The sequence below is a fragment of the Callithrix jacchus genome, chromosome 10 (assembly GCF_049354715.1).
Source record: "Callithrix jacchus isolate 240 chromosome 10, calJac240_pri, whole genome shotgun sequence".
In the NCBI taxonomy this organism is placed as follows: domain Eukaryota; kingdom Metazoa; phylum Chordata; class Mammalia; order Primates; family Cebidae; genus Callithrix; species Callithrix jacchus.
In genome coordinates this window covers 86,441,638-86,459,162 of record NC_133511.1, presented here as the reverse complement: position 1 = coordinate 86,459,162, position 17,525 = coordinate 86,441,638, and the positions used below count along the sequence as shown (strand labels likewise).

The window sequence follows — 17,525 nt, the reverse complement described above, 5'->3', positions numbered from 1 at the left end:
TCTCCCCACGCGCTGTGGGCTCTGGGCGAAGCGGCGGGGCTCCCCCATTTCCCGGATCCCTCTCACCACCCCAGTACTGCTTACCTGTCCGGGCCGTGCACACACAGAACCACACAACTAAAATCACATCCATCGGCATCGCTCCCGAGGGTCGCCGCCTAGCAGGGCGCACCGAGGCTAGGTGGAAACAAATGAGCTTGGATCTTGAGGCGCGCCGGGCTCGGAGCCGCCAAACTTGCTAGCGGGCGGCGGGGGAGGTGGCTACGCGGCGCCGGGTGCTGAGCTCCGGGATGTGACCGCGAAGGCAGCCCCGACCGCCCCGCCCCCAGCCCGCCCCCCACGGCGGGCGGCGGCGGCGCGGGGCTCGGGGCCCGGCCCCCGCTGCGGCTGCGTTCGCCTAGGAGCCGGGGCAGGAGCGCGGGCTTGGCTACTCTGGCTGGTTGCGCTCCGCACTGGAGGCCGGTTCAGTTCGCCTCCTTCGCCCGCGGAACTGCGAGGATTTGGACTGCAGACGCGTCAGCCGCACCGAAGTCGGAGTCCCGGGACCTGCGGCCGAAAGGAGTGAGCGCGAGGCGCACGGCGCCCACACGGCTTCACGCGCTCCAGCCGGGCCAAGCCGCCGTTTCCGCGGTTGCGGTCTCCGTTTCCGCACCGCGGTGGGGGCTGCCGAAGTTGCCACAGTTCATCCCCGCAGAGTGAAAAAGCCGCCGAACCCTCGCGGGTGGGTAATTTTCCTCAGGGGAACCCAGACGGAGGCGGCGCCACTGAGCGCGCACGGCCCCCCTCGGAAAACAATTACTCGGGATTCTCTCTGTCACCTGGGTGGGGAGGAACCTGAGGGGGATGATGGCTGAATCCCCGCTCACCACCTGTACCTTCTGTCTCCGCTCTCCTGGTGAACCCCTATGACTGAGTACCCTCTTTGGGGGTGCAGGAAGAGGACGCTGAAGTGGGGGTGCAGAAAAGGGGTCCTCTAGGCAGAGCGAGCTGTGGTTGGGGTTTGGGAAGTCTATTTGCAAACCTCATTCTGCAGGGCAGATGCTGCCACATAGGGGTAATTCCTAACCATCTTTTTTTTTTTTTTTTTTTTTTTATTGCTTGATTTTCTTAATGGTATTATCAAAAGCCCACTCTTCTTTCATAGTCACATTTTGGCCTCATTTGCAATTTCTCCGGGACCTCCATCTTCTTTTCCGTCCCCCACCACCACACCATTCTCTGAAGAGAAAAGCTGGGCTTTGTTTCTACTCGTGGGCAAGAAGAGAATGCGTCCTCTCCCCTCTATGCGACCATTTCAGGACCTGACCTTCCCTATGAAGATCCCCCAGGTTTGAGACTTCTGTCCCACTTCCTATTTGTCCCGCTGACATCTAGGAATGTTATTTTTAGCTGGATATGTAGAGTCATGAAATCTGAAATGACAGCTTCTGATTTATGCCAAATGAGCCCCACATAATTTAAAGTTGCCTGGCTTTCTCAGTCTTCCCAGTCTCTCTGAACCCCTGCCCCACCTCACCACCACCAACCCTTTCGTATTCACAACAGGGATTGCAGAGGAGTCCGAGGAAACCTCAGAACAGCCCTCCCTCATTTCCTGGAAACCGATTCCAACGTTTCAGAATCCTCTTCACTAATAAGAATGTGCCCTTCTCACTTTGTACCCACTTTCACTTCGTATATCCTTAACCCCTACACAACTTTGACCCTAGGACTCCCAATGAAGTTCACAAAATTAGCAGCGCATCTTATAAAGAGAGATTTCACTAACTTGCTCTTCTAGTCTCTGCCCTATTTTTCTGGATATTTCTGTGTGCAAACCACTGTCCCACTTGCTCTTTATGTTGTGGTCCTTTGGCAGATGAAAAAGAAGTGAACAAGCAGGTAAATTCCAACTTAAGAAGTCTGCTGTGCAATCCAGAAGCTGTGCTGAATGATTAAGAAGTAAACTGATGTCAGCCGACTCCAACTCAAATTCAACTAAGGCCCAGAGAAAATCTGTCTGCCTTGACTCTGTATTTTCATTAATGGAGTCTACATGTTTTTTCTTACACCTGGAGTGTGTTGTATTTAAAGCTAACATTAAAATGACACATCTTGAAGAAAATAGGATTTCTCAAGTCTTTGTGGCTTTTGTGGACAAGGACACCATACTTCATGCTGTATTGTAAGAGCCATTTCCTGTCTCTCCTCTGCATTCTTTAAGTACACCTTAGCAGGAACAGCCTTGAGTGCTTTGGACTGTTGTTTACAAGGCCCTTTTATTGATTTCAGACAGCCCAGAATCCTTAAAAGTACGGTAACCCCCCAAGGGGAAAAGGTGGTATGGGTAAGATCTTTGGAGCTCTCTATCTTTAAAGTCTTTGTGTAATTAGCTGGTCCTGTGGGATGGAACTTTTAGCTTGTTCCATGAAAAAATAAGGCAAGACATATGTTCTGTCATAGCTTTGCAGCATAACATCTATTAACAGTAACAAGAGTTAATCTCAACAAGGTCATAAAGCTTTCCTAGATAACTAAGTACTGCAATCACCTCTTATAGGTATAATCCTTAAATGAGGCATTTTGAGTGTGTAGGCCTGTTAAGCTAAGGTTACCTTCATAGAATGGGCCCACCAAGTTTCTGTAGTGACAATAAAGGTACACATGGCTATGTATATATTTGATGGTGGGATGTTACAGTGAGACCTGTGCTCAGTGGAAGCCCCATTGAAACATCTTACCTGATGCCAAATCCCAAGTCCTCCCTCCCCTTCAGTATGGCCTCTTCTTCCTGACCTCTAAGTATTGGGGAGCCCCAGGACTCACTCCTCAGCCCTTCCCTTCCAACCACACTCCCTCCTCCCTCCCTGTTAAGCTCATCCCACCTCATGGATTTAAATAATATCTATACATGGATGACTCTCAAATATGCATCTCTATCCCCAGCCTCTATTTTGAACCCCAGGCTTACATATCTACCTGCCTATTAGACATCTTGAATATAATATGGTCACATCATAAAAATTAAAAACATTTGTACTTCAAAGGACACCATCAATGAAGTAAAAAGACAACTCATGAAATAAAAAAGTAGGTTTGTAAGACATATCTGATTGGAACTTGTATCTATTGAAAAACTATTACAACTAAATAATACAAGACAATAAAAGGCCCAGTTTGAAAATGGGCAAATGATCTGAATAGATATTACCCCAAGGTATATATACAAGTGGCCAATAAACACATGAGTAAACGTTCAACATCATTAGCCATCTGGAAAATGCAAAACTACAGTGAGATACTGCTTCACACTCACTAGGATGGCTAGAATAAAATAGAAAATAAATGTTGGTAAGGATATGGAGAAATTGGAACTCTCATATACTGCTAGTTAGACTGTAAAATGTTCTTTAAACAGTTAAACGTAGAGTTGCTGTATGATACAGCAATTCTATCCCTAGATATTCACACAAGGTAAATGAAAACATATGTCTGTATGCTAACTTGTACATAAATGTATACAGCATTATTCGAAATAGCCAAAAAGTAGAAACCAAATGTCCGTTGACAAATAAGTGGATAAATAAAATGTGGTATGCCTATATAATGGAATATTATTCAGCAATAAAAAGAAATGAAGCATTCACATACTACAACATTGACAAACCTTGAAAATACTATGCTAAGTGAAAGAAGTCTGTCACAAATGACCATATATTATACAATTTCATTTCTATGAAAAGTTAGGAATAGGCAAATCTATAGAGACAAAACATCTGATTAGTGGTTGTCTATGGCTTGGGGTTAGGGAGGGAGGATTGGGGGTAATGGCTAAAAATGCAGGGGCTATTTTTGGGGTAACGTGAAAGCTCTAAATTTGATTGTGGTGATGGATGTAAAACTCTCACAGATATTCACAATATAGTATAAACCATTGAATTGTATACTTTAAATGAGTGGATTGTGTGGCATGTGAATTATATCTCAAAGCTTTTTAAAAATATTTTAATGATTATGACAAAAAAAATTGCTATATGGTCAAATGAGGACTTTTGAAATTTCCCTTCTCTTAAATTTCTCACTGCTGACTTCTAAGGACATGGCATGAGCCTTCACTAAGTGCTCCAACTAATTAATTCAGGGTCATCCTTGACTTGCCCTGTGCCCCACACACAAAGCATCAAGCCCTGTCAGTATACCTTAAAGAAATAATCCCAAATCAAATTTCCCTTCTCACCAGGTCTCCTTCTCCCACCTTCCTCCAACCCATCATTATCTCGTCCATAGGCTACAGCTGTAGTCTCAATGCTGCTCTCTGCCTCTGTTCTTTCACTGTGTAATTCAGTCACCCCTGCCTTCAGTAGTCATAGTCTGTGTTGTGTAATATGTATCAGATCACACTTTCTTGCTTAAAATTCTTCTTGGAATTTTCCATCATATTTTGGAAAAATCCAAACATCTTATGTCATCCCTGCTTCTCTTCCCGGGTCCTTCTCTCCTCTTTCTCCCCCTCACTCCAGGTGGGCAAGCTTGTTCCTTAAATATTCCAAGTTCATACCATCCTCATGGTCTTTGCACTTGCTGTCCCCTCTTCCTGGAAGTTTCGCTTTTAACATGACTCAAATCTAGTCTCACATGTCAGCCCTTTGAGGAGACCTTGCCTAAAGAATCTGCTTCTCACTTTATTCCCAAATTTCTCTGCCTTCTTACCATGCTTTATTTTTTAGAGTACTCATTATTTTCTAAAATAATATTATTTATATATTTTGGATATTTTTTAGAATGTTTGTCTAAAATATGATTTATATGTTATCATATTGTCTAAAAGAATGTGATTTATATACTTATTTGTTCTCTGTCTCCTCCAATATAATGCAAGCTTCTTAAGAATAGGAATTTTGTCTTTCTTGTTCACTAATGTATTTTTCCACCTAGAACAGTGCCTAGCACATTTTAGGAGCTCATTAAATGTTGTTGAATGAATGAATCAATGGATGTTCTGCCAGGAAGCGGCATGGAGAATGAACATTTCTCATTGGCTTTCACCATGGCAACAGTGAGAAGACCTTTTCTCTCTGTCCCCCATAGTTGCTCCATTGCTGACTCTATGTGGGGCAGCAGATCCCATGGAGGAAGAGTAAGAAGGACTCCTTTTTAAATGTGCAAACTAAAAGCAGTTCCAAGCACGAGAAAGCATCTATTGTATTTATTGCCTTACAAATTCCCCTCCTGAAGCCACTTTTCTTTGTCCACACGGTCTAACTACCTTCACATTGTGGACACTTGACAAGTTTCCATGTAAAACAAAAGAAAATGAGAAAGTAGCCCTGGTATAGATTGGGTTGCCTACCTTCCCTCTACCCCCAAAAATAAGTTGAAGTCATAACCCCTGGTATCTGTGAATGTGAGCTTATTTGGAAATTGGGTTTTTGCAGATGTAATAAGTTACAATGAGGTCATTAGTATAGGCCCTAATTGCAGTATGACTGGTACCCTTATGAGAAGAGAAAAATGCCATGGGAAGACAGAGACACAGGGAGAATGCCATATGACCATGGATGCGGAGCATGTTATAGCTGTGCTACGATTTCACTATTTGTCCCCTCCAAAAATCATGTTGAAGTTTAACCCCCAAGTGGCAGTATTGAAGGAGACTCTAAGAGGTGATCAGATCATGAGGGTAGAAATTAATAGATTAATGAGTTAATGGATTAATGGATTATCATGGGAGGGGAACTGGTGGCTTTATAAGAAGAGGAAGAAAAACCTGAGTGAACACGTTAGCATGCTCAGCCCCCTCACCATGACATCCTGTGCTACTCTAGTCTACAGAGTCCCCACTAGCAAAAAGTTTCTCACCAGATGCAGACCCTTGACCTGGGACCTTTCAATCTCTGTTGCTGTCAGAAATAGATTTTTTTTCTTTAAAAATTACCCAGTTTCAGGTATTCTGTTAAAAGTAACAGAAAATGAAGACAAGCTGCAAGCCATGGGGTATCTTCCAGAGGCTGGAAGAGGTAAGGAAGGATTATGCCCTGAAGACTTGAGAGGGAGCACAGTCCTGCCAACCTTGATTTCAGATTTCTAATCTCCAGAACTGTGAGAGATCACATTTCTCTTGTCTTACATCTTTCAGTTTGTAGTGCTTTGTTCTGGCAGCTGTAGGAAAGTGCCAGTTTGCTGGCGGAGTTGAGGAAAGTGCAAAAGCACCCAAGTGGGCCGGGCGCGGTGGCTCACGCCTGTAATCCCAGCACTTTGGGAGGCCGAGGCGGGTGGATCATGAGGTCAGGAGATCGAGACCATCCTGGCCAACATGGTGAAACCCCATCTCTACTAAAAATACAAAAATTAGCCAGGCATGGTGGTGCACACCTGTAGTCCCAGCTACTCGGGAGGCTGAGGCAGGAGAATTGCCTGAACCCAGAAGGAGGAGGTTGCAGTGAGCTGAGATTGTGCCACTGCACTCCAGCCTGGCCCCTGGCAACTGAGCGAGACTCTGGCTCAAAAAAAAAGCACCCAAGTTTCCTTCACAAACCTAACAGCACCAATGCTCTCTGCAACTGTGCAAGCCTGACTTGGGTGGATATTTTTATTTCCCGAAATGCTCATGCATTTATAAAAAGAGGCTGAATGAATGTATTTATTTGTGAACCTCTGTTTCTATGTGGATATATAAACTCTATATGAAAACTTTGTTTTCTAATTACCACAGTCTACTTCAATGACATCCAAATTAGAGGGATCCATATTTTGCTAAATTAACTAGTGTCCTTTTGTCTCATAGCTTCAAACACGTTTTAGAACAAAGCTGGGTATAGATCTGTAGGAAAATAGGTAGAAAAACATACAGACATATAGATAAAGAATCTCATAATTCTTTGGATGAAACCATTCTAATCCATAACATCAATAATTTGGATGAGTTTCAAGTTTCTGATGACAAGAACCAAGGTGTGCACATATCTAGGTTTTATTAAATGTTAAATAATCACATGTCCATTCCAACAGACCATTAAAAATTGGGCACACTATCTCTTCAAAGAGGCCCTAGAAATAGGCCTCACCCTAGCCCTGGCCAGAATGGTACTAGCTACATTTCTTAAGTGTAACTATGAATGGTTACTGCTCAAAGTACTGTGCCAGGATTAACTCATTTATTCTTAAAAAACAACAAAATTAAGTAGGTAGCATTATTATACCCACCTTAGGAATGTGGAAGGTGAGCCATTGACCAAGTACGTGGCTGAGTGAGACCCAAGCCCAGGCCGTATGAACTTTACTGTTTCTCCTGGTATGAAGCCTGTGAAGTCAGTTTCATAACAGCCCAATTCCCTGCCTGAGTTCTGAACCAGTTGAGAAACAAGATAACAGTTAGCAGGAGGCTAAAACATCACTTTTATTAATGTAGAGACAGTGCTGGAAGAGCGTAGCCTATGTGAAAGCCAAAATAGACTGGCCATCTGCCCTGCCTCCAGGCTAGACCTTGCCACAGCCATCTGCTGTCACTGATCTGGATGAAAAGAGAAAGCTAAAGAGACGTCATTGAGAAATGAGGACCAATGGCTGGCACCTTCTTCCACAAGGGATGGGAGAATAGGGAGTGGGATAAAAGGCCAAGAGTGTTCATTTTATTTTCTATATCAGTAAAGATTCTATCTGGCTTCATATAACAGGGAAACTCCCAAACAATAGTAGCTTAAATAACTTAGGTGTTTAATACTCTCTTCAGTAAAAGAATTCTAGAGTTGGAGAGTCTACCATTCCTAGAATGCACTCCTTGACCTCATGGTTCAGTATAGCTGCTGGTACTCCAGCCATTATATCCACATTCCAGACAGCAAAATTTGGAAGAGAATGAAGAGAAGAGCATGCCTAGGAGTCCCATGTATTATTTCTATATATATTTGGGCAGAACCTAGTCAAAGGGCCACTCCATATGTTTCTGTGAGCTGTTGCTACATAACAAACAACTACAAAATTTCAGTGTCATACAACACTAAACACATATCTGCAGGTTGGCTGGGGTTCAGTTCATCCATGCTGGTCTCAGACAGACAGTCCTGCTTCAGGTTACAGTGGCTGGGCTGATTCCATTTCTCACTGCAGATTTGTGTTTCAGTTGAGTGACCATCCCATGTGCCTTTCATGTTCTTTGGGTTGATAGGCTAGCCAGATCTGTTCTTCATGGCCCAAAGAGACACCAAAGAGCAAATAGAAATAGGTGAGGCCTCTTAAGGTCTAGACTCAAAACTGGCACACTGCCACATCTGTTCACATGCTATTAGCTAAAGCACAGATGAATTGCCAAGCCCCAAATCAAGGGTGAGACATATAGTCTACCCACAACAAGGGCATAGCAAGGGTGTGGTTCATGGGTGGTAAGGGCAGAGGGAGTGGTAAATAAGTGAAGCCAGGTCAATCTGCCATACTTGGCTGCAAGGGAACCAGGAAATGTCATGCTTTGGCTGGGTGGCAACAAGCCTGGCTAAAATCAGAGGTGTTACTAAAAAAGGGAAAAGCAGAAATTCAAAGGCAGTTACCAGTTTCTCCCCCACACTCCCTCACATGGTGCTAACTTCATAAAATATCAGTACTTGCCTAGTACAAGTTCCCTGTCATTTTTGTCCTGACCTCAAGCCTGTGTATAGAAATAAGAAGCACTCACAAGAAGGCAAAAAAAAAGGAGGTTCACAGTGAGATTGTCATGGGCCTGTGCTTAACAGCAATCTCCACTCTTGAGTAGGTGAGACAGAGGGTTTTTTTTTTTAAATATAGTTTGTCTCAAAGCCCTAAGCCCAGAAAGATCATATTCATACAACCTTAGCAGGTAAGATCCAAACCTCTCTCTGTGCACCTCTCCTGAACACCAGCAATGAGTGCCACGTGATGGAGATGACTGGAAGCCTGGAGGCAAATTGTGCAAGTGAATATGTTGCATAATTGCAGAATGCCTCTGCCTCTGTTTCCTGATTGAAATGAGAAGGCAAGAGAAATCAAGTTATGGAATAAAAATACCTGGGCTATCCTGAGGCCCCTGAGCCCATGTCCAAGACCCCCACATACCCCAGCACCCCCCGTGGACTCCCAGACTTTGCCATGATCCAGCAACTCACATGACAAATCCTGGGAGAAGAGTAACCAGGCTGGTGCTCCGGTCTCACTGCTGTATCTGTTCCTATTGGTTGCTGTCATCGCCAAGCTGACTTCTCAAATTTTTAAACATAAAACTTAATGGTGCCAGTCATAGGCGTCAGAAAGGAGATGCTCTTCCAGAAGACCCTGAGATGTGTTACCTGGTGTCCTGAAATTCACTCCAGAAATTTCAGGATTTCAGAAAGGTGATTTCTTACCTACTCCAATCCATCCTCAACACTGCAACTGGGTTAATTTTCCAGACATACAGATCTGACTCTGACAGTAAATATCCAACACTGACATGGGATGTTACTGATTTTTTCTTTTCTTAAAATCAACTCCCAAGTGCTTGGAAGGATGTTACTTTTATAAAACAATTTTAGCTACAAAATTTAATTTAATTCTCATAGCAACTATGTGAGATGGGTATAATTTCCAATTTTATAAATAAGAGTATTGAGATTGCATTATTAAAGGAAAGAGCTGACACTTGAACCCAGGGCAATGCTCTGTCTCTGGACAATGGCTGCCTCTGCTAGAAGATCTCTCTCCACTATTCAGTAACTTTTGATGACTCCCTGTGGCCTGTCAGGTAATTGTCTGAACTCTTCATGTTGGCATGGAAGGTAGTTGACTATCGATCAGCATATACTATACTTTCCAAACTTGTCCACCATTCTCTCTTGCCTCTTATTCCCATGCTGTCATTCACTTGTATTCATTCATCTGGAAACTCTTTCTAACACCCTCCTGATGGTCAAAATTCTCCACCATGTACCAATGCCCCATTTCATGAAGCACTGCCCATCCTCTTAACCAGAGAAATTTTTTCCTCTTCTCCTCCTCAACATGTTCTTATCCTAAAGCCTTCTGTGGCACTTGGTACTTGCTACTGTGTTATGGCAATGGGAATCTGTATCTTAAATCCCTACTTGTTTTAAGTAGCCTGAAGGAGACCTAGTCTTACATTTTCCTTGCACATTATGACACTGAGCTCTGTTCCTTGTATAGAACTAATATTCAATACTTGCTTATTCAATTTTTTTAAATGTATTTATTGAGTAGCTACTGGGTGCCACAAACTCTCAGGTACTACACACATAAATAAGACATTGAGTGAGTATAGTGTGAAGATAAATAAGTGAATAATAATGAAAATGTGATTCTCTTTCAACATTGATCCATACTGTATTTCAGCCATTATTTTCTCTTAATCCTACAAGTTTCTGTGGGCAGAAGTGTTCTGGAAAAGAATGAGGATGAGTTAAATGATCTGCAATATCAAAACGATCATAAGATGGCCAAGCAAGGTGGCTCACGCCTGTAATCCAGCACTTTGGGAGGCCAAGGTAGGAGGATTGCTTCAGGCCAGGCATTTGAGACCAGCCTGGGCAATATACTGAGACCGCCCCCATTTCTACAAAAAATAAAAAATTAACTCTTAAGTTTTCCCTATTTCTCCTTATCCCCACTTAAGGAAAAAAATATTTAGAAAGGTTATAAAAAACATAACAGCATTTCTAATAGAAATTCCATTGTACTTGGGATCTTCTTTGAAATATTGTAGGTAAAAAGTTTCAGGGTGGGGAGAGGGATCATGAAATACACTTGGTCATGAGTTGGTAATTGTTGAAAATGTGTGATGTGGACATGGGAGTGTTTCTGTTCTCTCCAATTTTATGTATACCTGAAATTTTTCAAGATTAAAAAGTTAAAAACATAAACACACATACACACACACACACACACACACACACACACACACTGATCAAAAGAATCTCAGGAAGGAGATCCAAGATGAAGAGTCAGCACCAATCTCTGCAGAGTGCACTTCTTGCCCTTTCAGGAGCATCATTGCTGGGAAGATAAGACATTACACTGAGTTTCATGTTCACCATGCTGTGTACCTGACAAAGTACAGTTTTAAGGCCAGTCCTGAATGTATTATATGGAGCTCTTATTACCATAAACTTTTCCCAGCCTGGAGCTTGACTGCAGGCTGCACACCTGTGCTCTTGGCATCTGGATTTCAGCATCAGCTTGTGAGGGCATTTCTTTCCCAGTGAGGCTAGCCTAGATCATCTCAGCTTCCAACACTGAAGCTGAAGATGGAGGCAGAGCATGAGTATGTTGTGCTCATTTGAGGAAGACAGAGTCAAGCCTCTGCGCTGACTTGATCAGGCAGCGGAGAACATGACACCAGACCCTAGGGCCCTGTCTCTGAATAGGGAATATGAGGTCTCCACCCACTCAGAAGGCAAGAAATGACATTTATTTTTCCTTCTAGTATAATTTGAGTTCCTTAAGATTTGGGATTGTTTTATTCCATTTTGCCTGGGGCCTACCACAATGCAGGAACTATATAAAATGTTTGCTAATTTGAAATACAGTTGAAGACTGACAAAATGATCATTAAAACATACATAATGTTTTAACTTGTCCAGTCTCTCTGTTCAGATCTCAGATCTACTCAGATTCTCCCTCTGTTTCTTTTTTCTCTTTCTCCTACTCCAATCTCTCTCTCCCCACTATGAGAGTGATTAATAATTCAGCAAACAATAGTGTATTCTGATGGTTAAAAATATAATAATTGATATTTGTTTCTGCAGCAGCACAATATCTTGTTTTCCCAGGAGGGCAGTTTTCCATGGCTGTTCCAGGTTTTGCACAACAAAATAGATCAATCTTGGGGATACCTAAAGGCTATTTATTGGGAAAGAAGGATGATGGGTAATGGCTTTGAACAGACACAATACTATAATCATTATGTTTTAAACACTGACATTTATTTAGGGTTTTGTGAACTCATACATTATTAGGGTAAATTCTAATTTATATCAGTATATAATAGGCAAATATATAATACAATAAATTGCATTTTTTTACATAAATACAAAATTTGAGGTAGGGCCTCAAGAATAATGACTTCTTAAATGAACAATGTGCCGTATATAATATGTACTCTATAAGATATATATATGATGCATCATTTGTAACATAATATATTTTCTTCATGTATAGTTAATGAAAAAATATAAGGACCTGATTAGGGAACATGTATTTATTCATGGGCAACAATACCCACAGAAGATGCCTGCATTTAGGACATTGTAAGTACACAATGTAAGAATTAACCTATACCTTTACTGGTCCATAATAAAGTGCCAAAAACGACAAACAAATGAGAGACAAAACAGTTTTTAGTCAATTACTAAAAATCATCCTAACAATAAAATACACCTATAAGGCAAATGGTTACCTGAAGATGTATTTAATCCACCGCAGGCAAGTCAACCCACTGCTTGCTTTTCGGAGGTGATGAATACCCAATCTGAAAACACTTTCTCTTTGGCTGCAGGCTGCTCAGAGATGACCTGAGCAAAGACCACATTTCAAAACTACTTGGCCTTTCTGGACAATTGAAGCAAAATCTGGGAAAGATGGGAAGCTCCCCTTTCACAAATCCTAGGGCCATTTTGTGGGGAAATGAGTATCAAAGCTGAATCACCCACACATTTGCTCCCAGCCTGGAAGTCTTCTGCATGACACCCAGTGTGAAAGAGAAGGAAATGCTCATCTGTTGGCTTTGGCCTTTTGGTCCTGCAAAACACTCTGCCACACAGTACATCCTCTCTCAAGTCATCTGCCTCCAAGAAGCATGTCACAACACAAATCGAGGTGCAACAACAGCAGTGAGATTTTGCCATCTCACGTTACGCTGAACAACAGTTACTGTGCCAGCCTCTGAGAAGAGAACAATGACCTACAGCCAAGGAACAAAGAGAAAAGAAAATCTTACTTTTAGCCATGGGAAAACCATGCTGACAGCAAAGGTGGACAGGAAGCACTGAGAGACGTGAAGATAAGGAAACAAGAATGTAATTGAAGGAAAACTCAACTCCAATGCAACATTAGCATAAAGACAACCCAAGTCCTATCCATTTAAAAGTCACCGTGTTAAACTCTTTTTAAAGTGCTGCTCACTGAAATATAAGTTGATTACATTTCTTACATATTAAAAACACATTGGAAATTTCAAAGATATTGAGGCCATCAAGATTTTGCATTGACCACAGACCTCATGCAATACATAAATACAAAGGAAAAAGAAACAATAAAACAGAACTAGACACATTTGTACCTGACAAACAGTCCTAAAGATAATAAAAGTTACTAATATGCAAGACAAACATTTGCATAAGAAGTCACAACATCAATTGTTAAGAAATATACATTTTTTTCTCCTCTAAAGATATGACAGGGTTACTGTTTTTCACATATGGCTTTTTTTCTCTGAATGAGTTTCTGGCATTTGTTGATGTTATGAAATAATCTCACAAGTAGAAAATGCTCCACCATTCTACACAGTGAACCAATGGAAGTCTTTCCTCAGCTACTTGGTTTTTTCCCCAGTCTGAAGGGAAATTTGCAGGTGGCAGTTTCTAACAATGTTATTCATTTTATTTTTATTCAATTTCTTCTTCCAATTGACTGTACATTTTAATAGCATGGAAACAATCCATTAGACAAGCTAAATTTACAAGGTTACCATTTCCAGGTAAGTTTGGAACCTTTCACCTCAGAATGTCCCTTTAAAACAAAGGGAAAATTTGAAAACTATAGTGAAAGGTGGGGAGTGGGGAAGCTGCTAAGGGAGCAGCTACTGTGTCTTACGTGGACAAATCATAATTAACACAAATGTAAATGCCCCCAGATACAAAACACGCAGCTAGCAACAAGGTCTCCATTCTCACAATTAAGTCAACTTTCAGTTTGTACAAAACAAACCTGGCAGCATCTGTGGGAACCACCCCCCCACCCCATGTTCTCTTAATCACAAAAGCAATAATTAACAGAAATTGGGTTGGCATCCAGCATCAGACTCAAGTTTTAGCCAAGAGGCAAGAGGAAAGCCAAAAACCATTCATCCTGACACAAACATACCAGTCCCATGAGAGAATGCTAATTGATTTAAGCTCTTTTTCTCAGCCTTCACATTGGAAAGCCTGCAGATAATTTCCAGGCCTAAGTTATTCTCGGCTCCTCTCACTTTACCAGGTATCAATTGGAGAGGATAATTTTGGGTACCATTATGCGACATCTGCTACAGTAATTGAGGGCATCTCATCAATATGGCTTTCTTGGAGAAACCTGTGTTCATGGCAGACAGATGAGGCCCCAGCTCAGCTTCTTAAACCTAAGTTTAGGGGAAGCTCAGTGTTTAGTCTTTGTGATAGACTCAAGCAAGTTCAAGCCTTGGGAGACAAGGAGGGGAAAGCAGGAGAATGAGAGGGGAGAACAAATATACACTGCAGACAAAAGACATGAAAACCTAAAGTTCAGAACCCATCTTTGTTTCCTGTTCTAAAACCTTTCACAAGCTACTCTTAAAAACCAGAAGTTCATATTGATGTTAGCAAATGGCAATGATACTTGCCCTAGAAAAGGGAGAGCTCAGTAAAATGAGTTGAGACTTTTTTTAACAAATGAAATCTTTTTTAAAGAAAACGTTACATTAAAGTCTGCTGTTGGGTTTCATTGCTGTTAAACAGGATGAAAATGCCGCAACAATATACAAGATTTGAACTGAAAACTTTGCCTGAGACCCTGTACCGTGAAGACAAATGAAGAAAATGATTGAAATGATCTCCCCTAAAGGAAACAATTTAGGTTTAGATATTATTACTGTAAGGGAAAATAAAATCCCCAGACTAAACTATACTAAACTCACCATTTCTACAGAATTCATAAGATATTTATAAGGACGGAAAACACCACTACAAGTACACACTACATGAACACGTGTCACATTTTTAAAATTTCATATATGCATGTTCAGGATACGAGAAGATAATAAAGGTTACACTTCGCCAATTTCTGCAGACATATGATCTGCTCTCATTAGAGTGCAGTTAAAATGAGTACTGCGAATAGGGAACTCTTAAAATTGAATCAGCTAAATGTAGTCTTAAAAGCTATAGTCTTAATTGGCTCACTTGCTACTTACCTAAGCTGTATTTATCAGAAAGTTCTATAAATACCATGTCCTAAAATGTATTACCAGTGCAGTGAATATTGTGGTTGATTTCTATTAAACTCTCCATTTCTTTGACTTCTCTAGGACCACAACTGGCATTACTGTGAATGAAAAAGTTAAGAGTAAAAATTGAGAAGTTATCTGCCTTTTAAGAGCTCGTGTCCTATATATATAATATATAGACAAAACCAGGATAAGTCTTGTTTTCCCAGAGGTCAAAAGACAAGGTATCTACAGCTTGTAGAAAGACATTTAGAGGAGAAACACAGGATCATGACATTGAACCGTGGTCTTAAACATCATGTAGAAACTAGCATGGAGCTCTACTATGGACATACAAAATGAGGCACACCTTCTGTGATGGCTTCTTGGGCAGAGGTGGAAGAAATCACCAAAAGAACTCACAAACGTAGTTATTTCAAACAAAAACAAGGGAAGAGAACTGACAGTTCAATCAAAGTCACAATGTGCAGACTGTAGTGTCTGAGTTAGGGGTTACGGGGGATGGCTGATCCAAATGAAGGAAACAGATCCCCAGTGGTGACCGGAAATGTAAACTTAATCACCTCAGTGGTGTCCAAATTGAATGGTCTTGTCTTACATCTGAAACATTTTCTGACCACTGCTGTCTCTCCAAAAATAAAGCCTGTCTTGAACTTTTTGTGTCTGAACAAGATCACTACATTGCTCAGTTTCATTCGAGTCCAAGTTAGCTCTTGTAATTCTGCCATTCTATATATGCCTTACTGGTACCCCCCACGACATCACACAGTGGATCTGTCTCTGTTGACCAAACCATGCATACCTACCAGCACTCACCTAACTGATCCTCCCCTGCAGGGTAAAATGTGTGCCCAAGGGACCAACCTGACCAGAAACAGTCACCATGGGCACAGGCAAACAGCGCTTTGGTTGGTCTGTCTAGCTCTTCACTACAGCATGCAACAGTACGCCTACTTTTCTACATAATCACTCATGCATGGATGTGAACCAAGATGTAGGGGAAAAGATGAGGAAAAATGGGAGGAAAGTTACTGAAAACGTTAAAAGGAGGCAGAGAGGAAGAACAGAATCAAGTCTGGACCATCCCACACCACTAGACTAGCACTGGCTGCCCAGTTCCAAATCCTTCACTGGCAGTTTGAGTCCCAGGGAAGAGGTTCCCAAGGGGTCGATCATGTTCTTGTAACGCTCCCCGCGGTGTTGAGCTAAGAATGGGCCCCAGTCCGGCTGTGGTGAGCACACCAACTTCAGTCTCTGCAAAGAAGCCAAAGACAGACATGGTCACAGAAGTAATGCACCTTCCTCCCTTGGGGATAACCCACCCATCCCCAAACTGGTTATGACCACTTTGGCCAGAGTCCTTGCATGACCCAAGAGGCCCTCTACCAAGAGAGGCAGTTAGGAAGATCAGCCTTCATGAATTAACTAGGCCAGAGACATTAAGGAGGACACTTAGTTTGGGTCACTTGAAATTATTTACATCGCCCTGCAAGCAATATTACAATTGCTCTGTGTTCGCCTTCCACAAGAGTAATAGAGGATAAAGGGCCCAGATTTTAATTATGCATTTTTTTCCCTCCAAATGAAGAGAATCCACAAGCTTCTCTCTTCACTGCCAAACACAGTCTGCAAAAGACATGTGCTCGATTACTTTTGCTCTGTAGTCTCAACAGTGGGTTGCTACATCAAAATAATTGGATTTTGTTTAGCATATTTCCCAGAAGGATATAAATGACCGGGAGGAAAAAATCCAACCCCAAAGATACATCACCAAGAGTGAGCAAAGATTTTAATTATCTGTTGACAAAATACACGCTTCTGACTTGGTTTAGCAGTATGGGTTCTTGCAGGCAAGCTAAAAATAATGGGAATGTCTCTAATCCTTCAGCTGAAATTTTATGGAACACATAACTTGACTGGAACATTTTCTAGAAAAAAGGGAAAGAAAACATATTTCTGACTACATAAGAGGGAACAATTACATGTTTATCACCTTTTAAAGTGAAGCTTGTTCTTATAGCTGTTAGTTTAATCTCTCCTTAATCATCAGTTTGTAACCTTTGTGTCCCAAATCTACCATAATAAATTTATATAGCCAACTCATCAGAGAATTTTAGCCTAAGACAAAAGTAGCAGAGGCTAAACCAGGTTCTATTCAGAGGGAAAGAGATTTCTGGGTCAGTTGGTGGGGAGGCTTACGTGGGGCAGAAGTGAACCATCCCTGGAGGCCCATGGGGCCAGTCATTTATCTGAAGGAAATAACAGAATTTCCTGAGGTTGGGAACTGGAATACAGTTGAAGTAAGAAGACTCCTATACCTCCTTTGGCTAATTCTATCTCCACCGTTAGTCTAATGAAGACAAAACTACCC

At 41.7% G+C, this 17,525-nt stretch overlaps 3 protein-coding genes across 8 annotated transcripts in view; 1 reads left to right on the top strand and 2 right to left on the bottom strand.

Moving 5' to 3' along the window:
- The window catches only part of NELL1 (neural EGFL like 1), a 936,371-nt gene extending 936,094 nt beyond the window's left edge, over window positions 1-277 (bottom strand). For all 6 annotated transcript variants that reach the window (XM_035266029.3, XM_035266032.3, XM_035266031.3 and 3 more), the window contains exon 1: window positions 85-277. In XM_035266029.3, the coding sequence (XP_035121920.3) occupies window positions 85-139 (55 nt within the window). In that variant the 5' untranslated portion in view covers window positions 140-277. The remainder of the gene's footprint in view (window positions 1-84) is intronic.
- LOC144577918 (uncharacterized) lies at window positions 192-3,932 on the top strand. Its single transcript, XM_078339140.1, has 4 exons — window positions 192-237; window positions 305-721; window positions 1,145-1,328; window positions 1,859-3,932. The coding sequence occupies exons 1-2, from the start codon at window positions 192-194 to the stop codon at window positions 697-699; spliced, it is 441 nt and encodes a 146-aa protein (XP_078195266.1). The 3' UTR covers window positions 700-721; window positions 1,145-1,328; window positions 1,859-3,932.
- A 7,946-nt stretch (window positions 3,933-11,878) lies between these two features.
- Window positions 11,879-17,525, bottom strand: part of SLC6A5 (solute carrier family 6 member 5) — a 57,470-nt gene continuing 51,823 nt past the window's right edge. The window contains exon 16 of the mRNA XM_035266028.3: window positions 11,879-16,408. Coding sequence (XP_035121919.2) covers window positions 16,253-16,408 — 156 coding nt within the window. The 3' untranslated portion in view covers window positions 11,879-16,252. The remainder of the gene's footprint in view (window positions 16,409-17,525) is intronic.